Here is a 22,895-nt window from a genome sequence, read left to right as displayed (position 1 = left end):
TCACTTCCCCTGTCTTCTTTTCCAGGTCACCCTGCACACAGGATTGGAAGTGCCCACTAACCTGGGGCAGCCAAAGCTGTCAGGCAATTAGCCCCATTCCAGCTCGGCACCATGCCTGTGACGGTGGCATTCACAGGCAAAACACCCAACATTCTCACTAGGCTCAAATAACCCACAAAAGCAGGATACGCAAGTCATGGGTGCAACCTGGCAGCATGGAATGTCGTAGAGACACATTTTCTTGGGGGCATGGGGAATGGGTCCGCAGGCTGTGCCCCCGGCCGCCACAGTTGGTGGTAAAGGCAGGTACATGTGCCACCCTTATTCACCCAGACATCACTCTTCAAGAAGGACCTTTCTCAAGGGAGTCAGCATTTGGGCTTCATGTCTAAGTTTCCTGCCATCTGTCTTCAAAACTTGCTTTATTTTGGAGGGAGAGGAAGGGAGACTTTGAGACTGGCCTCCTGAAAGCAGCAATCAGCAGCTACGCGGTCATCCCACACCCCGGGTGTTGGCCCTCTGCTGGGACCCGGCCTCCTCAGAGTCCCGGGGTTGCAGATTCTTGTCATGCTGAGAAAGTTCTCCCCTACTTCTTGGTCCTGGAGTCTTTAGTAGCACCTGCCACTTGCAGATCCAATGCAGGATTGATAGAAGGGGACATTGATCATTCATGCCTGACTTTTGCCTCTCTCACTGAAGTGCTGAGAACCTTTAAAAATCGCTTCCTTTATTAATCAGCCAATTGCATTCTTTCTCTTTCTCTCCCTACTCCCTGTGTCTTTTCTTTTTCCTCCCTCCTTCTCTCTCTCTAATCCTCTCTCTCCTTCCCTCCCTCCCTCGCTCTTTCTTCCTTTTCTCCTTTCTCTTTCTTTCCTTCATCCCTGCATCCCTGTCTCTTCCCTCTTTCCCTTTTTCTCCCTCCTTCTCTCTCTCTCTCACACACACACACACGGACACACACAAGCATGACAGTCTCCTAACATTAAATCACTCAATTCTTAGTTCTTTTTTTTTTAGACGGGGTTTCACCATGTTGGTCAGGCTGGTCTTGAACTCCCAACCTCAGGTGATTCGCCTGCCTTGGTATCCAAAGTGCTTGGATTACAGGCGTGAGCCACCGCGCGCAGCCCAAGTCTTAGTTCTTAAATGCACATGAAAACACGAAAATTTTAACAACTATGTGATAAGTCTTCACCTGGTGGTGGCTCCTTTCTGAAACTGGCAACTCAAGAAGTTAACTGAAAACGCATCCAAATTGCTCTTCTGAGCTGAACCACTCGGAGACTCACAAGCATGTAAGATGAAAGACCCTGGGAAAGCCTCTCCTAGTCAGTCCACCCTATCATCATTATGAAAGCATCATGAACACAAGTGGCCCCTGTGGCAGGCAGGGAGGCTCTGCCCTGATGGGGTAGGCGGGACCTCTGGGAAAGGCAGAAAATAGAAGGGCAGTATCAGGCACCTTGTCCCCCAGCTTCCCACTGTAAGACTGGGTGTGCCAAGTCTGACCTGCCAGGGTGGGGCTCTGGAAACACCAGCCTTCTCCCTCGAGATCCACATTGAATAATGAGCTCATGGGAGGGGCTCTGAGCCAGGAGCCTGCCGGGGGTCCTGCTCCCAGGGAACCCTTCCTCTCTTCCCTCCTCTCACCTTCCCAATCTCCTGCCACCTCCAGCTCCACCTGGTAGCAACATTTCTGTCTCCTTTTAAAAAGAATACATTTTGTCAAGCATTTTCTTTCTGAGGCTGAGAAGTAACTTGTCAATTTGCTGGACTGGATTTTTATAAAAACTCACCCCGTACACCGGCGCTGACTGTGCGTCCTCGGTTCTGCCTTCCTGTTCAGACACCACGCCTGCTTTCAAAACCGCCTGCGGGGGCCACCCAGGTCCTCCCTTGCCCTTCAGCAGGACCGACAATCCTACCTCAAAGCTCGTGCTCTTGGTCTGCGAGGCTCCTGGTCCGCTGTCTTTGCAGATGTGGCTGGCAAGGCCAGCTGCCCCATCTCTAGGAGCTGCCCGGTGCTGTGTTGCAGCCTTTGCTGCGGAGCCAGCGAGCCATCTGCTTCGTGGAAGTCTACGTCTTGCTTCTTCCTTGTCATCCCACCAAGTGGTTTCTGGCTCTCCTCCTCCCATCCCAGAGCCCCGTCCAGAGCCCTTGGAGGTAACACACAAGATCTGGTACCCTGTGTCCTCACCCGCACAGCTGCCTCTGTCTCCCATCTTCCTGCAGCTTCATCCTTAGCCATAGCTCTGGGTGGCCATGGCTTAGAGCACAGGGGAGATCCCCAAAGATTGGGGATGAAGAGGAGCCACCACTTTCTTGAGGCTGAGAAAGCCATCAGCTTTGGGAAGTGTCTAGCTCTCTTCTGAAGAAAACAGGCCCATACCCTGCCCCCGGAATGAGAGCGGGCTATGCAGGGCTGCCCGTGGAGAGCAGCTTCTCAGAGGGGAGCCCTGGGAGGGCTGTGCAGCCTCCTGCATCACCACAGCCTGGGTCACCAGGTGGCCCCTGCTCTGCAGAGGAATCAGGAATTGCTCATCACTGGAGTACGAGCTGCCTGGGGCTACCCTGAAACTAACCCCTTTCAGGGAGCAGCATCCAGGTCAGGAGAGATGTGGAAAATGCAGGAGAAAAACGTCCACAACTCTGATGGCCTCGTTCAGAAGAAAGTTCCCTGAAGTCCAGAGAGGGGCGGCCAGGACTCCCTCTTCCCCACTGCCTCCCCGAGCCTGGGGACTGGGAATCTCCCTTTTCTGACTCCTCTAGGAGCCCAAAAGCAATACGGCTGATGCCAGGGACAGCATCTAGCGATCCCTCACAGACGCCTCTCCCATCTTCAGCACAAAACACCTTCAATGTTCTGACTTCAAAGAGAAGGGCAGGTCTGTGCCACACACTTGTGTTTTTGAGGGATCAGAAAAGCGAAGAAGGATCTTATCAATTCTTCATGGCCAGGAAGGTCATGGCCAGAATAGAAATGACAGACAGCTCATGGAATTCTCATCCACCATTGAATTCTGTAACATGTTACATCATGGTGGCATATTTGTACATATAAATGATATGGAGATGATGCTTTTGTTGGGCTGGCTGAGGAGTAAGTTGGTGTAAATCTACCAAGCAGTTTCAGTGAAAAAGGAATTCAAAGTAGTTTAAAAACGTCGAGTTCCATTGCATTGTAAATACCGCCTCTGTGATGTGCTTCTGCAGTCGTTCTTTGCTAGTGAGCAAGTTTGGTCAAAGTGTATGCCTTTCCTTTTCAAATTAACCTCTCTTCAAAAATATCCACTAGCACCTCACTGCATACGTAGCATCCCAGCTCCTAATTCAAAGCGGGGGAAGTATTTCCCCAAAGGCTGCTTTTCCCCTCTCTGTTCTCCTTGGGAAAATCATGATTTCAATTAAAGAGGACAACAGTAATACTGACCCACAATGTAACTGACCTAAAAATATAAACCTGTATATAGTTCCAGGCTGCATCTTCAGCCTGATATGTACTTTGTAGTTGCAACAGTGCCCTAGGTGACCTATGGCCCACCAAGTTTGGGGAGGGTGGTGCTTTCCGGATTGAGCCTGGGCAGAACCAGTGGAGCTCACCAAGAGAGCTGGGGGCAGGCCCACCCTCCTCTTTGCCCCCTTTCTCTCCCTCTTGACGCTCCTGCGCTCCACCCCACCACAGCACTCTCAGGAAAGGATCAGAATGCAGGATCTTTGTGTATTTCTTCCAGGGATATTTGCATTTAAGCCTTAATTCTAATTGCAAGCGAAAGGCTTGGTCCCCCTGGGAAGGCGCGTTTCAGCACCTACAGACAGGTGGCTCAGCATCAGGGAGGCTGCTGCCAGTCCCATGACCACCTGCTGGCTGTGAGGTAGTGAGGGAGGGTCAGTCCTTAGGGGGACTCAACATATGCATGCTGAAGAACACTGTTGCACAGCCTGTGGGGTGGCACACAGGGTTTCCCAACTTCTACTGACATTTTGCAGTAGGTCCTGTACACTGTAGGATGTTTAGCAGCGTCTCTGGTCTCTCTCTACCCATCACCTGCCAGTAGCAACCCCCACATTAGCTGTGACAACCAAAAGCATCTGTAGACATTGCCAGATCATCTCCTGGGGCCTCCACAAGTTGAGAACCACCAGGTTATGCTAGCGGTTTGTCATGGGTGGATCTGTGGAGGGACTGTGGCGATCTGGCTGCATTACACCATAGAAAACCCGGATATGACAAGGCTGCCAGCCTTTATCTTGACACCCAAGCCCAGTTTTTCCAAAGGTCTTCAGGGGGCAGGTAGGGGAAACTGGGGTGAGCCACACCCAACAGACGCTAACCTGTTGGGTCTCGAAATTTGACTCTCTGAAGATGTCCCCAACCCACTCCCCCATTCCTAGAAAGCAAAACACATGAACTTTGTTTTCCTTGGCCACATTTTACTGGAAGCAACAGAAACTTCTTAATGGTTTGTGGCCCTCAGTTGGTTTTTTAAAAAATCTAACAGACGTTACTGGCAAACACTCAAGATCTATGGTGATGCTGGGAAGTTTCAGGACTTTTCTTCTGCAAGTGAGCGGGTGGCTGTGTTTGCTAACTGCATTCTTTGGCAGTTCCTCCTGGAAGATCACAGGATCCTGCAGCTTTAAGTGTATCTGGGCTGTAAAAATATGAGGGCACGTTTCAGGCTGGATGTATTGATCAGACACCAAGTTCACCCCTCAGTTACTTCCCTCTTTTAGCCTGGCTTTAATAGTGATTCATGGTATGGGTGGGGGCCAATCTCTTAACCTTTCTGTGCCTCAGTATCCCCTCCTGAAATGGGACTAGTCATACTAACCTACCTCCTCTGATGTATTGTGAGGATTATAGAACAACACTTTTTAAAGAAAAAAGTGCAGTCTTTCATCTCTGGTATCTAAGTTAATGACTCCCACTCAGTGACTCAAACCTGTGAGGGGTTTCTAGTGTTCTCTGACCAGTGTCTTCCATCCATGCCTCCTTGTGACCAGGGTAAGGAGCTGCCTGGCTGTGAGCGGGTGAAACAGACCTTTAAGACCGGTCTCCTATGAGCATAGAAAGTAACACGCCGTATGTTCCCATTCCCGGTGAGGCTGGTGTGAACAGGCCACCTGTCAGCAATCTCACTGCTAGGCCTCAAGGCCTCTGTGGGTGGAAACCCCCTTAAACCGAGGAAGGACATTAACCCAGGCCTCTGCCTTCTCTGTTACTTAAGTTCTGGTATCTGAGGGGTCTCTCAACCCATAGCTTGTCTCCTTTCTTTCCAAAGGTCTCTGCAGTGTGAGTGGTTTTGAAATCCAGTACGGACAGTGTGAAGAGATGCAACTGAGCTGAAGTTTCGAAGGCTGGTTGGGCTAGTGGGTCATCACGTCACTTTCAGATGACTGGTAACCACTGGGCCTTCACCAGCACAGGCTATGCAGGTTGGGGGAGACCCTGGCTTTTTCAATGATTGACGTTGACATCAGTCAGGAGCTGGGAGTTGAGACCTCCAGGAAAGTCTCGTCTGGGGCCATCACTCTTCTCTCAAGGAGTGCAGTCCTGGGGAGGGCCCAGGGACTCGTGAGCCAGTGACGCAGGTGCTGCAGACCAGGCCAGGCCCTCGAGTAAAGCACTGAGGAGAGGTCAAAACCAGTCTTCAGGTTTGGGAAGGTGACTGCGGGCAACTGCCGTAGCAGGAATGTGCAGGTACTTACTGGGTGAGACCCAGCCCGGGAAGCCCATCCAGCTCCTCCCAGCCCTGGAAACTGGACATCCAGAGCCCCTGGCTTTCTCAGCACCCAGAGGAAGCAGGGAGCGGGCAAAGCAGAAAACGTTCAATGCATGATGTAGGATTGCTGCCTTGGCACTAAGCTGTTGTATTAAGCATGAGAGGTGTTTGTTTAACGTTGGCAAAGGGGTTTAACAAGAAACAAAAAGCTTCGTGTCCTTGTTTTGGCCGTCGACAGAACTCCCATTTTCTTACCTTTCTCTACCCCCATTTCTCCTTCTCCCTCCTCCTCCCCCTTGCACCCACTTTTGGTCACTGGTTGTTGGTATTTGGTGGCAGCTCTTGGTCCTGTTACTGTTGATGTTCCACTGAAAACCTGGGGGTGGGGGGGGAATGGGAAGGAAAGCAACTTTTTTCTAATTTTTGTATTGGTATCCACAAGCGTTTGTATTTTTTGAATTGCAAACACTGTGTTTTCTGGTCTTTGGGGGTTGATTGAACTTTCTGTATTACCTTTTGGAAAACCTGAGTTTTACCACAGTCTTAAGCAGATTTGAAATAAATTCTTTTGACACTGCCAACACAGAAAGACAAGGTGTGGTCTGTCATTACTGCTCGGCAGTAAAGTATGCCATTTTCCCAGCTGGCCCTGATGGCCCACCAGATGGGGCAGAGGCTACAGGAGGGGAGGCCACTCTAGTCTCTCCCCCAGCGGGGCTGGGGACTGCCAAGTAGCAGGGTCAATGTGGTTCTGCTTTGCATGCCCAGGAATTTCAAGGTGATTATTTATGACTCTAAACTAGGCTGGGCACAGTGGCTCACGCCTGTAATCCCAGCACTTTGGGAGGCCAAGGCGGGCGGATCACTTGAGGACAGGAGTTTGAGACCAGCCTGGGCAACAAACAGATGACGAAACCCCATCTCTACCAAAAATACAAAAATTAGCCAGGTGTGGTAGTGCACCCGTAGTCCCTGCTACTCAAAAGGCTGAGGTGGGAGGACCACTGGAGCCCAGGAAGTCAAGGCTGCAGTGAGTCATGATTGTGCCACTGCATTCCAGCCTGGGTGACAGAGCAAGACCCTGTGTCAAAAATAAAAAATAGCCACTCAAGGTGGCTTACACCTGTAATCCCAGCACTTTGGGAGGTTGAGGTGGGCAGATCACCTGAGGTCAGGAGCTTGAGACCAGCCTGGCCAACATGGTGAAACCCCCTCTCTACTAAAAAAAATACAAAAATTAGTTGGGCGTGGTGGTGCATGCCTATAATTCCAGCTACTTGGGAGGATGAGACAGGAGAATCACTTGAACCCATGAGGCGGAGGTTGCAGTGAGCCAAAATCATGCCATTGCACTCCAGTCCTGACAACAAGAATGAAACTCTCTCAAAAAAAAAAAAAAAAAAATCTCCACTCCCACTGCTTCACTTGACTAGCCTTAAAAAATAAATACATAATAATAACAATAATAAAATAAAAAATAAAAATAAACCAGAAGGCCCCACCACAAATAGTAGGAAGGTCGTAAAATTCATTTTTGCAAGGGATGATAGAGCTGGAGATACATAACAGTTAACATGTGGTTAAGGGCAATTCATGAGTGCAAAGTAGATCTTGGGTTCCACATAGAGACCTGCGGAAACATCCCAACAAACCCGTGAGCAGCAAGGAGCCTAACCTGCCCCTTCAGCCACACAGACCGAGACTAGACATGCCTGAACCTGAACTCTGTCCTTTGCTGCCTTCTCACCTCATAATCCTCAAGAACAGCCATCTGACATAGCCCCTCATAGCCCCTAAGACCAGTTACCTTCGGGATTACCAAACGGACTCAGCTGGGTAGGAGACAGATGCAGAGATGAGAGAGCAAATGTTTCTGAGGGCGTGCTCTTGGGATCAACACTCATGGAGGCCCAGGGAAGGAAGCAGGATTGGATGGAGGGCGACACGGAGCGCGATGCAGAACCAACAAAGGCCTCAGCCAACTGAACTCTGGAGTTGTCTTGACTTGGGATGAGAGGACTAGGCTTTCACATTCCCCCACAGACCATTTATCGACTGTAGGTTCCCCTGGCAAGGGGATGAGGCAGTCCCTGAAGAGGGCTGACAGCTGAGGCCTGTTTTTCCTAAGCACTCTCGGCAGCTGAAGGAGTAAGTCCTTCACCCCTGAAAGGGCATCTAGTGGGACGTTAACAGTGCCCACCACAACCCATCACAGTGCCAGGTCTGTTTCACATAGTGTGGGGAGAAGCTCTTCCAGAATTCCACTGAGACATGCGTATAAGAGGAAGATGAGCGTGGTGGCTCACACCTGTAATCCCAGCACTTTGGGAGGCCAAGGCAGGAGGACAGCTTGAGCCCAGGAGTTTAAGACCAGCCTGCGCAATATGGTAAGATGTAGTCTCTACAAAACATTTTTAAAACTAACTGAGCGTGGTAGTGCATGCCTTTAGTCCCAACTACTAGGGAGGCTGAGGCAAGAGAACCACTTGAGCCCAAGAATTCAAGGCCGCAATGAGTTATGATCATGCTGTGGCACCGCAGCCTGGGTGACAGATCAAGGCCTTGTGTCTAAAAAACTGAAAAAAAAAAAAAAAAAAAAAAAAAAAAATTTTTTTAAGTCCAAATTGTTACCATCATTGAAGACTTTTTTTTTAAAGTGCTGCAAGCTTTGAGGAGTTGCTATCACTATAAGCAAGGGCAGTATCATTAAAAACGTTAAGTATAGCTGCAAAAGTGATGGCAACTCTGATGAAAACATTCACTTGAATGTGGGTACAAAAATATGAGTTAAAATCATCTGTTAACAGTCATACTGTTATGACTACATACTACAAAAGTTGTATTTTATTTATATCACTTCTTACGAAGTAGACTTTGTACACATGGTAGGCTAAACATTAAAACTGCTTTTCCACAACACTGATAAATTACCCAATGCTTGGTTCTTTTGTGATATCGTAACATGAAATCATTAAAAAATATTATAAGGCAATTTAATGTAAACTACTAGTATTTACAAAACAGTAAAGTTATAAAAAAATTGTATTACAAGCAAATGCACCAAATGCCAGTAAACGTGAAACAGGAGCAAAGCTTGCTGGAGAACATTAAAAGACACTGTTCGGTAGCTTCACTTCACATTCATGCTGCACTTGGCCTGGTGCGTTCAGCACCATGAAGCAGACGCTTCAGCAACTGGAAATGTTACTTCTGTCTGACTTTCTTTCCTTCGAAACGAAGCAGTCTGTGAAGCGTGTGGTAAGAACGATCTGTCTAGGGTCTCACGGGGTCCAGTGTCTGCAGCTGGCTCGGTTGTTCCCCTTCCTTGTTGTATCTGATAAAGTACTTCATCTGGCCACTCTGGAAGAATTTATTTTCTTGATATCAACTGGGCTCAGAATCAATGTTCCATTTTTGAATTTTCCAACCTGTCCAATCCGTCCACTGGACAAAATACTGGGAGTGGACTTCTTCTTTTTGGATTTCCTACATTTAAAGTGAGAGAAAGGTACTATAAATAGTTAAGCTTCAAACAAGCATCACAGTACCACCAACCAGGCCACTGCAGTCTGGCCTGCAAATTCCTGGTCACATGCCACGCAGACCCCTCTTCCCACTGCGCCTTCCTGTGGTCCCTGAAACGTGCCACTGCCTTCCTGCCTCAGGGCCCTTGCACTGGCTCCTTCCGCGAGGAATGTTCTGCTCCCAGATCTTTCCAGGATGCCCCTCTTCTCTGTTCAGTTCTCAGCTCCAATGTCACCTCCTCAGACTAATTTCCCAGCTCACCCTCTCCCTGCGGTTTTCTTTCGCAATGCTCTCTTCAGACCTCTCCACAGTACTTGCTGGTACCTGGTATCATCGTACTTATCTTATCTGTTAGTATGTTTTGGGGTGTTTCTCTTTCTACAATGTAAGCCCCTCAAGGCCAGGAATATCTTTAGTGTGATTATAGCTATACACCAACACCTAAGGCACCCAAATGCCTGGCACAAAGAGGCCTTCAATAGACAGAGATTGGTGCCCAGAACAAATGACCACTACAGCACGTACACGTGTACTAGGAGCCCAAGAAAAAGGCTAAGACAAAAAGAGTCCATTATGAAACAGTAATTCAAAGAGAGAGGAAAAGGCACTTGAACGAAAGCTAAGAAACAAGTATAAAGCAACGAAGTCAACACCCCTCATTCATAATTACAGTGCTCTGTCTTACATGGTATGTCAAAGATCAGGCAATACAGACCCAGACCATGCTACTGCAGCAGCAGGCTCTTAGCACAGCAGTCTTCCCTTGGAAATGAAAACTGCAGCTTTTCCACTAGTCACCCAGAGTGTCTGGTTAAAGTGGGAGATTGGAGAAACTTCCTAACTCCGTTCTCAGGCAGCTGTTTGATCTTGGGCAATTAACTAAATCCCACTTTGATTAGGATAAAGGAGAGACAGTGAAGCACTCTGATGGGCTAGCAGCAACACATACATTCCAAGCATCCTTTTCAGAACTAATCAATAGGTTTATCCAGATCATTCAATCCCAGGGCCTGGGCCTGATCAAATCACTCACCTGTCTTCCTGTCCTCTCCTCTTCTTTTTCTTGAAAATATCTGTTTCTTGGACCTGATTTCAGAATTTAAGATCATATACATATCAGTAATGGATAATGGGATTCAAAAAAAGGCAAGAGGTTTGTGAGCAAAAGTCACTGAGATGCCACTTTTAATATTTTTTTCATGGGCATATTAAACATAACAGTCTCAAAGTTTTACCCTAAAACCCTTTCAAGAATGTGAAAGGCTGGGCCTGGTGTGGTGGCTCATGCCTATAGTCCTAGCACTCCAGGAAGCCAGGGAAGGAGGATCATTTGATCCCAGGAGTTCAAGACCAGCCTGGACAACACAGCAAGATCCCATCTCAGTTAAAAAGAAAAAAGAATGTGAATGCCTATTCCAGGTAAGACTAATAGTCTTACAATGAAAACTCAAATCTTTCACTATAGGTAAAAGGTAGAAAGAGTAACATCTATTCCCCTTGTGGTTTTTATAGGCCCTTGTGTTCTATACAACATAAAATGCAGATCAAAGTAACCTGCATTATGGGACCAGAAGCGCTATAGTTTGGGTATTTGACCCTCCAAACCTCGTGCTAAAATTTGATCCCAGTGCTAGAGAGCTGACTTTGTGGGAGGTGTTTGGGTCATGGCAATGGATTCCTCATGAATGGCTTAGTGCTCTCCTCAGGGTAATGAGTGAGTTCTCCCTCTGTTAGTTCCCACTTCCCTGAGAGCTGATTGTTAAAAAGAGCCTAGCACCTCTCCCCACTGCTGCCTCACTCTTTCATGTCTCACTCTTGCCATGTGATCTCTGTACACATGGAAGCCGAGCAGATGCCAGTGCTATGCTTCCTGTGCAGCCTGCAGAACCATGCACCAAATCCGCCTCTTTTCTTGATAAATTAGCAATCATCGGGCATTCCTTTACAGCAATGCAAACAGACTAAGACAAGCAGTTTGCTATTTCAAAGCAAACCTTGCATGTAAGTATGCCAGATTACTTGGCTGGTATTATTAAATACAGCTAACTTGAAGAAGTAGAGAGCATAGGATCCTTTAATTCTGGGGTCTTCACTGCTCTCCAAGTGGCGGTTTCCAGCCTTCCACTGTAGCAAACGGCATCCATCTTTCCATTCCAGTTTAATAAAGAACAGACCATTATACCTACCAGTCTCTTTTCTTCTTCCTTTGCTGCCTTTTTTTCTTTAATTTGCTCCTGTAAAACCTTGTAATTCACATAACTCTTTTTAGGAGGCTGAAATGAAAGAACAAGGAAACATACCATCATATTTCATTCTGCAGTAGCGTTCATGTGTCCCTCGCCCTGACTTGCCCTTGGCTTTCCTTGCTCTTGCTTTTTCTAAATGTTGTCTGGTGATGCAAGGCAGCAGCAGCCCCTCACCTTAGCACCCAGCATGATGGCACGTTCCTGTTCCAGGATTCTCTCCTTTCCTTTTCCGTAACCCGTGATGCCAAACCGGTGTACTTCTAAACGAGCCTGCAGACACAAAACACAATCAGACACAAGTGCATTCCAACAACTCTAGAGAAAAAAAAACATATTGTCAGAAGTAATGCATTTCAGATCTACTGCACTGTAATAGCACACAGGAATAATAACTCCACTGCTGTGTGGTTGAAGGAGCTCTATGGAGGCTCTCCTACCATATACCATGTCTCACAACATCTTTCTCCCATTTTTTCCTTTGAGACAGGGTCTTGCTCTGTTACCCCCCAGGATGGAGTACAGTGGTGTGATCATGGCTCATTGCAGCCTTGACCTCCTGAACATGTGATCTCCTGCCTCAGCCTCCTGAGTAGCTAGGACTATAGGCACACACTACCATATCCAACTAATGCTTAAAAATGTTTTATAGAGGTGAGGTCTCACTATGTTGCCCAGGCTGGCCTTGAACTCCTAGCTCAAGGGATCCTCTCACCTCAGCCTCCCAAAGTGCTGGGATTACAGGTGTGAGCCACCAGGACTGGCCATCTCCCATGTTTAATTTGGACAGCTGATGAAAGAATTATCTCTGCACAAAGTAATAACAGAGCCAGGACTGAATGCAGAGCTCTGTAGTACTTTAGGATGCTCTCTAAAACAAGCCATTGTCCATATAGGCAATAATTTAAACTGAAAAGCACCTCTCCAAACACACACACTCACACTTAGAAACAAGATATTGCAGCAGCTTCAAACACAGACCCATGGTTTCAGAAGGAAAAGAAAAAGCAATACCCACTCTTAGTAGTTGAATTACTTCTTCCTGTCTTTTTTATTACACATTTTTAAAAATACTACAACCACAGAATACACATATCCCCATACTTACCATTGTATCAGTAGTGTTGTAGTCACAAAACCATCCTGTATTAAATGAGTACATAATATTCAATCAAGTGAATGCAGACCGGCATGGTGGCTCACACCTGTAATCCCAGCACTTTGGGAGGCTGAGCCAGGTGGTCACTTGAGGTCAGGAGTTCGAGACCAGCTTGGCCAACATGGTAAAACCCCATCTCTATTAAAAATACAAAAATTAGCTGAGTGTGGTAGTGCACACCTATAATCCCAGTTACTTAGGAGGCTGAAGTGGGAGGATCACTTGACCCCAGGAGCTGGAGGCTGCAGTGAGCCGAGATCATGCCACTTCACTCCAGCCGGGGTGACAGAGAGAGACTCTGTCTCAAAAAAAAAAAAGTGAATGCAGTATGATTTTCTTAATCATTTTCCCAACCTTTAGACATGTAAAATATTCATTTTTAGACATCATAAAACTATTTTTTTGGTCATATCTAACATTTATACTACATAGTTCACATATTATAAACTTATAATAAATTTAATATAAACATGTTTATAAACAAATATTGTAAATAAAGTTAATTAAAAATTATTTAACAATTTCAAAATACATACCTTTTCTAGGTTAAATTCTTGTATATCCACATCTCTCTCCAAAACACTAGTTTTAGTCTGCTGAGAGAAAAAATTCTTATTAAGATCATCTCTTACTATATCATTATAGTATCTATTACCAAAAGAGTAGACATGTTTTAAGGAACCTGAAAGTGACCCTCTCAGGCCCATTAGACTGGCTACTATGAAAAAAACCAGAAAGTAAGTGTTGGCAAGGATGTAGAGAAACTGGAACCCATGTCCTCTATTGGTGGGAATGTTATACCACATGGTACAGCCACTGGGGAAAAGAACTATGACTGTTCCTCAGAAACTTAAAAATAGAATTATTATAGGATCTCACAATTCCTCTTCTGGGCATACATCCAAAAGAACTGAAGGGAGGGTCTTGAAGAGGTATTTGTACCCCTATATTCACAGCAGCATTATTCATAATAAACACAGAAGTAACTCAAAGGTTCACCAACAGATGAACAGATATTTCTGAATGTGGCATATACATATGATGGAATATTCCACAGCCTGAAAACAGAAGGAATTTCCAACCCATGCTACGACATGGATGAACCTCGAAGACATGATGCTAAGTGAAATAAGCCAGTCACAGAAGGGTATGTGTATGATTCCATTTTATGAAATACCCAGAGGAGTCAAATTCACGGAGACAGAAGTTAGAACGGTTAGCTGCCAGGGGCTGGGGGAAAGGGAATAGGGAGCTGGTGCTGAGTGGGTACAGCGCATAAGCATTGTTTCAGCAAGCTGACAAGTTATGAGATGGATGGTGGTGAGGGCAGCACAACACTGTGAATGTGCTCAACACCACTGAACTGCACACTTAAAAATGGCTAAAATGGTCAATTTTACATTCGTGTATATTTTACCAAAATTAAAAAATTGGAAAACAGAAAGAAACCTTGAAACAATCCCAGATGGCCGAAACCCCTGGGCCCTGGCAAGAAACTGGCATACAAAAGAGAGGAGCAATGTCAGGGTTCTCCTAGTCACTGCTATCTCCATCAACAGCCACACAGAATACCTAACCCCCTGTACCTTGGCTGTGGGGACACCAAGGCTGAGGGGCCAACTAGACCAAGGGGACGGGAGAGCCCCTTGGTGGTAGCTCTGGCCCAGACACAAATAGCTCGGTGTCCTCATCCCTCTGTTAAACAGTTCACCAGAAACATCTTAGTTTTGTAGCTATTGATGTCTTTCTGAGAAAGGGTGTGAGGTCTAGATCTGTGTATGTATCAAACACAAACTTTTTGGAAAAAAAAAATTCTTGGCTCATTATTTCACAGACGCTGAGTCTCTATTAGCATGACCCACCACCGTCTAAGTTTTATTTTTATTCATAGCTTGAAAATCACTTCAGTACATTATTCATAATACATGACCTGATTGAAAAACCATCAGTGGTCTCCTCGGTTTTCTTTCCCCCGTTATTCTCTGCAGTAGGAGGCATTACTGCCTATAGGCAATACTGGGTCCTCCTCTACTTCCAGGCACAAAGAAGACTCATGCTTCCCTATTTACTTGATGCTAGGAAGGCCTAGGTGGCTTTCCCTGCCAAAGAAACACAAGCGGGGGGTGTGTGCCTACTTCTACGTGGAACCCTTAAGAGCCCTTCATTAACTCCCCTTTCCTTCACTAAAGCAACTAACAACCCTCCAGATGATGGCACCCCACCATCCTGGGTCCTTAGATGAAGATGGTGTGGGGCAGACCTGGCTCTGCGAATTCCAATGGCCATGTAACGTAAGAAAAATTAACTTCTGCCTTTTAAGCCACTGGGATGTAGGGATTATTGGTTATCAAATCACAGCCTAACCTATCCCAACTAACCTAGCCTTACTATCCCACAGAAGGAAGAGGGGTATGTATGGAGATTTTGAGAACTTACATGCTGGGCAGGGAAGAAGGAAGAAAAGCTGGAAAAAGAGAGAGCAGTTTGGAAGAAACCTGAGATGAAGGCAGGCAGTCCACGAGACTCAGCGAACCTGTCTATGGGGTGATGTAGGTATTTTCTCTTTACATGGCTTAGATTTTCTTTTTTTAAATCTATTAGTTGAAGTGCCCAACCAACCTGTCTCCAATGAAAGAAAGTAGTTGCATAAGCAAACGCTCTTTAAAAAATGCAGACAGCTATATAAATATTAACAAGTTTGTTTACACCTTGATGAGTCTAAATTACTTCAACTAGATTACTTTCTTCCTAACACCCATCCAACACTGATCTACTCAGAAACAAGGAGTGTGGTGTAGAGGTAAGGAGCAGCACTGGAGCACGCAGGATTTCAGGGTGGAGCACCGGGCAGTGGACTACAAGCATATTGCGGGGCACTGAGTCCATAACATGCGAGCTGCAAGAATCTGTGGAATGATCAAAGCTATCTGACAATAACTTTGGAGAAATGTCTCCATGTCTGGCAATGGCTCAGAGTCAGTGTACTTGTCTTGTGTCACTCAAAGGACAAAGAGATGAGCCTCACCTCACCTATGCTCTCTCTAGTATAGCAGTTTAAGTACACAGTGTTGAAGCCAAAAAGCCTGGGATATGAACCTGACTTCTGGCACTTACTTCAGCTCCATAATCCTTTATCTGGCATCCTTAGGATTAGGTTCCAGCTTTAAAATTCAGAAGTCTTTATATTTTAAAAAGGCAAAACAGAATATACTGAGTATTACAGACCCCTTACAGTAAGGTCCAAGGCAGTAACCCATAATTAATATTTCTGTGCAATATCTAAGAATATTCACGCCAAATGAGATGAGCAAAAATGATTTTTAAAAGCTTCATCAGGTTTTTCTGCCAAATAAATTTGCACCAATCTTAAAAGAAAAAAGATCAATCAAATCGTGGTTTCCAGAGCTCTGGGTGTTTGGAATTGCAGATATGGGGCTGTGGGGTTAATGTTTAACTACAGGCAAGTAACACAACCTCTTGTACACCTCAGGCTCCCCTGTGAAATGAAGACAGGTCCCAGGAATTGTGAGGACTAAGGCCATAAATGAGTTAACGAATATAAATTAACACTCTCAGTACACCCCCAGTAAATATTAGCAATTAGCTATATGCTCAGGGGCAGCCTCCCTGTACCTCAGTCCCAGGAATGCAAAGGTCCTTTCTGATCTACAGAACACTGTTCTATTATGTGTTTATCACTTTCTTATCTAAAGCCACAAAGGAGGCTAAGGTTCCCGAAACGGGGCAGTGAATGATTCATGTTAAGACCAAGATGGCCCAATGCTAGGTGTGGAGAAATGGCATTTTTTTTTTTTTTTTTTTTGAGACCGAGTCTCACTCCATCCACCAGGCTAGAGTGCAGTGGCGCAATCTTGGCTCATTGCAACCTCTGCCTCCCAGGTTCAAGCAATTCTCCTCCCTCAGCCTCCTAAGTAGCTAAGTAGCTGGGGCGCATGCCACCTGTAATTAACCTGGCTAATTTTTGTATTTTTAGTACAGATGGGGTTTCACCATGTTGGTTAGGCTGGTCTCAAACTTCTGACTCTGTGATTTGCCTGCCTCAGCCTCCCAAAGTGCTGGGATTATGGGTGTGAGCCACCGCGCCTGGCCTAATCTGACACTTTCATTGCTCAAAAGCATAAGTATTTTCCTTCTCACAGCAGTCTTGCACCTATGAAAGAGTAGGTTCACCCATTCATTTTTGAGATCACTCCCCATGCCTCTTGCTATTGCTCCCTTATAATCCATCCACTGTAAAGGAGCTACAGTGATCCTTCTAAAATTTAAATCAGATCACCTCATGCCCTTGCATGAAATTTTTGGTAACTTCTCATGTAAAGACTGAAGTCCCAAGGCCCACCACTGCCTATGAGACCTGGCCTTCTCCTCTCTGTTCTTCTCCTGCTAGACTCTTCCAGCTCCCTGAACATGCAGCCCTCTTCGCCCCCCAGTGTTAGCAAGACTGTTTTCTCTCTCCTTGGCTCACTCTTCTCTGCACTGTTCGCCAGCACCATTTAATACAGCATTAGCCTGAATGTTACCTCCTGAGAGACCTCCCTGACCACTATATCCAGACCAGGTTCTGCATGTTACCCCAGGACCCTATTTGTTTATAATTCCTTTTAATTATATTATATTATATTGCTCGACTACAAAGTAGATTGTACAGTATACTCCAGAAGGGAAAAGGACTATTATCTTCTTCACTGCTCTATCTGCAAGGTCTGCAGATAGCAGGCACCCAGTTATTGGAAATAAAGGAATGAATATGTAATCTCTTAGTATTTCCAGTCAAATTACTTGTATAGTTACTACATTAAAAATGAGACATGATGGCTGGGCACAGTGGCTCTCACACCTGTAATCCCTGTGCTTTAAGAGGCTGAGACAAAAGGACTTCTTGAGGCCAGTAGTTCAAGATCAGCCTGGGCAACAAAACAAGACCCCATCTCTACAAAAAATTTTAAAATGAGCCAGGCATAGTGGTGTGCCCTGTAGTCTTAGCTACTTGGAAGGCTGAGGCAGGAGGATGGCTTGAGCCCAGGAATTGGAGGCTGCAGTGAGCTATGATCACGCCACTGCACTCCAGCATGAGTGACAGAGCAAGACCCTGTCTCTAAATGTAAAAATATATATATAAATGGTGGCCAGGTTCCCAGATAAACCCATGAAAACCTGCTTCAATGCACCATGCAGCTTAATCATAGAATTTATAGCACTAGTTCTGGAAAAATAAGGTCATTTCCTGGGGCTAGGAAGGGCCAGCTGGATTGCTGTCCAACTCACCTTCCCCTCCTTCATTTCTCAAGCATTCTCTACAGATGACCAGCTGATGCCATGACTGCTCATGAAGGTTTTCATTACCCATCATACATTTTTGCCACCCATGTCTGTTTAACTGTCCTACAATGGCTTAGAAGTTTTTAGGGAACGAGGGCACAACTATAATTTCCCATGTTACATAAACTCAGCAGAGATGGTGTATTCCAATTAGCACCAGTTGGCTGATTACTCTTTTACTTGGCGTACCCAGGACATGCCGTAAGAACTAGCATTATATTCACATGTATTTATTTCCACACTGTAATGTCAACACTCTAAGGTCACTTCATGGGTGTATGTGTTTTTAATGTGTCTCCTGATTAAGGAGACAGAAGGTAGACACACACATTTTCAAAGGATACATTAAAAAAAAAAAAAAAAAAAACGAGGAAACAGCAGAGCACCAATGACAAATGACAAATTTCATTAAGGTCAGGAAGTTCAAAATGTAGAGTGAGCTGAGGCTCCTGAGAAACCCAACTAGAATGCATAAGGGCTCGCTTGGAACTGGAAGCAAAAGACAATCTGACAGCCTGCCACAAATGTTCTATTACTAAGCAACAAAGAAATGCAGACTCATTCAATGTCAACTCTTCTGTCCTTTCTATTAAAGAGAAACTTTCCATTCCAGAAAGAAGAATACAAGGGAATGTAAGAGGAAACGGAAGTCTGAGACATTTGAAGAAACAAAAAAGGGTGCCAAAATGCTTTATGTTAGTTTAAGTCTTCAAATGCCAAATTACATTGCAACGCAGCACTTTCTAACCTTTTTCACATTATGATACGTACAGAAAATACCAGTGTTCGTAGGGTACACTGGGCTACTGGGAGAGGGCCAGCTTGGGGGCTCTGTTGCCCCAAACACCAAAGGAATCAACACTTCTCGGCCCTTCTGCAACGGTTCCCAGAGCCTCAGTATTTGGAACAGAAGAGTTTATGAAGCTTACTTATCTAGAATTCTAAAATAAAGGTAGATATGGTTACAGATTCACTATAATCTTATTTTTATTTCTTTATTTTTTTGAGACAGGGTCTTGTTCTGTCATCCAGGCTGGAGTGCAGTGACACAATCACAGCCAACTGCAGCCTCGACTTCTTGAGCTCAAGCAATCCTCTGGCCTCAGCATCTCAAAGTGCTGGGATTACAGGTGTGACCCACCACACTCAGCCTGCAGAATGCACTAATGATTTTTGAGGAAGAGATGCCAGTGAACTTGACATGAAGACCTCCCGAATTTTAGAAAAGATTATCAGATGGCTTTTAAAACCATAAAGACGGAAACTAACATGCATTTATACATACATAAAGAACAGCGCAAGCCAAATGATCTTTGTAGTGGGTGGAATTGTGGCCTCTAAAAACTTACGGCCATGACCCACTCCTCTTCAGAACCTGTGAATATAATCTTACTTAGGAAAGGATCTTTACAGTGTAATTAAACATCTCAAGAGGAGATCATTCCAAATTCCTCTCTTTAAGGGTGGGCCTTAAAGCCAAGAGAAAGGCAGAAGGAAATATGAGACTCGGGCACACAGGGATGAAAGCCACATTAAGACGGAGGCAGAGATTAGAGTTATACAACCACAAGCCAAGGAAACTCTCAGAGCCACCTTCTGGTCAGAGGTAAAGAATTCTCCCCTAGAGCCCTCAGAGGGAGCATGGCTCTGCCAACACCTGGCACACAGAACTGTAAAAGAATACATTTCTATTGGTTTAAGTCACCAAGTTTGTGGTAAGTTGTTAGAGTGGCCTTAGAAACGAATACATACAATCCTCACTTCTTTGCTGATAGACAAAGGTTTGTAGGACATGGGGATGTTACAGAAATAGAACATCTGGATTTGAGCAATGAATCTGACAAAGCCATTATGATATTCTCGTGAATAAATAAATTAAAAATATTTGGAGGAGTAACCACACCTCCCTTGAGGACTGAATTTTTTGGGTCAGATATACAAGTTAAGTCTGAAAAAGATTACTGCTCAGAAAATTCAAATTGCTTTTCCCCCAGCCTTGTTTTTCCTTGAGAGCAAGAATTTCTACATTTTTTGTTCACTGCTATATCCCAGTGCCTACAACTGTGGCTAGCACACAGCAGTAATGCCAGAAAGAGTTGCTCAAAGGGTTAACTCAGCAAGCCTGTGTTTACCAAACCCTGTACATTCCCAAGAAAGTCCTATTTTCATGACTGGCAATTGGCTGGCTCCTGAGAATTAAGCAATTAGAATACTGTGCCTGATCAGAGTGGTTTTGCATCCTTGAGGTCTTAAGCCGCCGCTGTAATAAGTTTGCCCAGGTAGTTTATACTAGCAATGCGATTGATGGTGAATACCTACTTTTTTTCTGGAGGTTTACAACTTGAATAACTAAGGTCAGTCTGTAGGCCTACATGACTGATAAGAGCTATATGCTGAGTCCTGGGTCCTGTGAATCCTTCTGGCAAATCCGCAGGCCTGGGGATAGTCAGGCATTCTTGCCACAGTCTAAAAAGCTATTCACCTAATACTACAACAGCAGGGGGTTCATTTAAGCTAACCAGCTCATTACCTGTGTGCTCTTGTTATGCTCTGGCTTCGGTTTTCTTTTTTTATTTCTGCTGTGAAATTCTACCACTTCTACTTGTTCCCTATGGTTCTCCAGGGAAGAGGTAGGAACTGCAGGAGCAAGGATCTCTGGTCCTGAAGAGGGACCTGTGGGGGTGCCAGCAGGAGAACAACGCAGCTCTTCTCTGATTTCCTTGAAGAAGCTTAAAGCACTCTTCCTCTGGCCTCTTATGAGAGAACAAGGTAGGGGAGATGGCTCTGCTGCCACGGCTGTTGCACCCTCCACATCTCTCTTCCTGTTTTCCCTTTTCTTTAGGATCTTCTGCTGTTCTGTTTCACCTTCCGTCTCTCCTGTTTGTTCAAACACAAGGAGGAAAATAAAGATTTTCAGTGTTAGCTACCATCAGTATCATATGAATGTACTTGTACATACTGCAGGGCTATATGCACCCAGAAGCACACACAAAGAAATAAACTATTTTTTTCCTTCAAGTAGAGTGTATTTGCAAAATGCATAGAATTCAAAATGTAGTCATCTTTTTCTAGGTAACTATATTTATGTCTTTGACCCATGTTAGCACAATCACTTTTAGCCCCTACCTTGGTCCTTACTCAAAGTGTCATCACAGCAATAGTCCCCAGGGCTGGTAATCCCAATAGGCTTTACACTTAGCTACTGGAGCCACTGTTTCTTTTTAATGCTTTCTGGGTTACAGGAACATGGAGTAGTCTTCCTATTTTCTTTCACAGTTAAGAATTAAGATGAACCTAAGACAACTGGCTCAATCTGAATGCCTTTGTTTCCTATTAAATCCTCTTATCTACTCTGTATTTCACCTGTTCAAACTCTGACCAGTCACCTGAAAGTTCTAACCAGAATCTTACACTTCCTTATTCACATGCATTACAAATACCACAGAGCTCTCTACATTACCAGCTGTTGATTTATGCTTGCGAATATTTGCTTCATCTTTTACACAGTAAGTATTGAAAAGCCAACTAACCTTTGGCATTAAGAATATAAATACGAATAGACACATTCAATGCCTTCAGAGCTCCTACCATGACTTTCAGCCTGTACTGACATAAACTACAGTATTTTATAGAACAGTCTTCTCCTCTAGATTTTAAGCTTCTCAAGATCAGAGACTAAGTCTTCTCTGTCCTCCAATATGTCCAGGGACACATAAATGCTAGTTAAAGAGTGGGGTCTGGGGCTAGAATCGGAACCCAGGCTCTGCAAAAATTACCAGTTACACAACCTGCATCAGGTTTCATTAACCTCTAGTACCAGTTTCTACGTTTGCAACCGTGGGATTCATGACAGTGTCTATTTCATGAAGCTGAAAATTAAATGAGCAAAAACATGAAAAGCATGTGGTATATGGCAAGTTCTCAATACTTTTAAGTATGATTCCTACTGTTTAGGTGAGCTTGGAATTTTCAGCAGTTACAAAATAAAAAATAGCTTTTAAAATATCACGCCACAACTTTAAGAAATGTCTTTTGTCCTAAAATCTAATTATTGTATTTGGTGCATGTGCAAAGGGTGTCACCTTCCCCCGTGCAAGTTCTTCAAAGTATGTGGCACAGTCTTCCCACTGACATGCCATGAGACTTTAATGGGCTCTTTTACTTTCCTTTTCCGGCATCAAGATAAAGAAAGGAGAGTAAAAGGTCAGCACACTTGTTTGAAAAAAGAAAGAAAGAAAGAAAAAGTTGTGAAAAGGACAAGTGGTCAAGGACTAGGAAGTCCCTGTCAAGGGACACATAAGAATGAAACTGATGAATTACCCAACAGGACCGAGGCCCCAGAGAGAAATAACACCATCGAACACCATCAGGTAGGTCTCTGGGGGTGGCATGGGGAAAGGGGATTTCCCAGAGCTCAGGAAAACGTAGAAGAAATGTGGGCTACTTCGAGAGTCCAAGGTCCTGTGTGCACTGCTCCCGTTAAATCTGAAAGCCTTGGTGCTTCCCACAAGCAAGTACGATAGTCCCCACACTTGGGAACGAGTTGGAAAGTTTGATGAATAATGTGTGATGGAGAAATGTGTTCTGCATCCGCTACTGGAACGGGTGGGACGAAGTGAAGGGTGCTTGACATGCAAGAACCTTCAGCCTCAAAATACAGGCCAGCCCAGGACCGGCTGCACAGGACACCCTCGTTCCTCAAATCTGCTCTCCACGTGGGGTCCTGGGACCCCCGCACTCACCAAAGTCGTAGAGGTTCTGGAGCAGAGTGTCCAGAAGTGTCGGAGAACTGGAAGGCGTGGCGGACCCCGGCCCTTGCTCCTGCGACATTCTGTTGTCCGCCGAAGGATCAATCCTCATTCCGTCGCGCAGCGCCCTCACTTCCGGGTTCCGCGTCTGCGCGCA

At 45.2% G+C, this 22,895-nt stretch overlaps 2 protein-coding genes across 4 annotated transcripts in view; one reads left to right on the top strand and one right to left on the bottom strand.

Moving 5' to 3' along the window:
• TRIM67 (tripartite motif containing 67) overlaps positions 1–6,312 on the top strand; it is a 60,377-nt gene extending 54,065 nt beyond the window's left edge. For both annotated transcript variants that reach the window (XM_002760900.7, XM_008985808.5), the window contains exon 10: positions 26–6,312. In XM_002760900.7, the coding sequence (XP_002760946.4) occupies positions 26–91 (66 nt within the window). In that variant the 3' untranslated portion in view covers positions 92–6,312. The remainder of the gene's footprint in view (positions 1–25) is intronic.
• A 2,239-nt stretch (positions 6,313–8,551) lies between these two features.
• Positions 8,552–22,875, bottom strand: FSAF1 (40S small subunit processome assembly factor 1). Of its 2 annotated transcripts, none has more exons than XM_008985806.5 (7): positions 22,733–22,875; positions 20,521–20,867; positions 13,187–13,246; positions 11,669–11,764; positions 11,435–11,521; positions 10,282–10,334; positions 8,552–9,209 (listed from the first exon to the last, which is right to left on the bottom strand). In XM_008985806.5, exons 1-7 carry the CDS (start codon positions 22,848–22,850, stop codon positions 9,071–9,073), a joined length of 900 nt encoding a protein of 299 aa, XP_008984054.3. In that variant the 5' UTR covers positions 22,851–22,875; the 3' UTR covers positions 8,552–9,070. The 2 variants fall into 2 exon arrangements, with proteins under 2 accessions (XP_008984054.3, XP_002760945.4); XM_002760899.7 differs by having other exon boundaries at positions 13,187–13,243.
• Positions 22,876–22,895: the final 20 nt, after the last annotated feature.

Source organism: Callithrix jacchus, chromosome 19 (assembly GCF_049354715.1).
Source record: "Callithrix jacchus isolate 240 chromosome 19, calJac240_pri, whole genome shotgun sequence".
Taxonomy (NCBI): Eukaryota; Metazoa; Chordata; class Mammalia; order Primates; family Cebidae; genus Callithrix; species Callithrix jacchus.
This window is presented reverse-complemented; position numbering and strand designations above follow the sequence as displayed.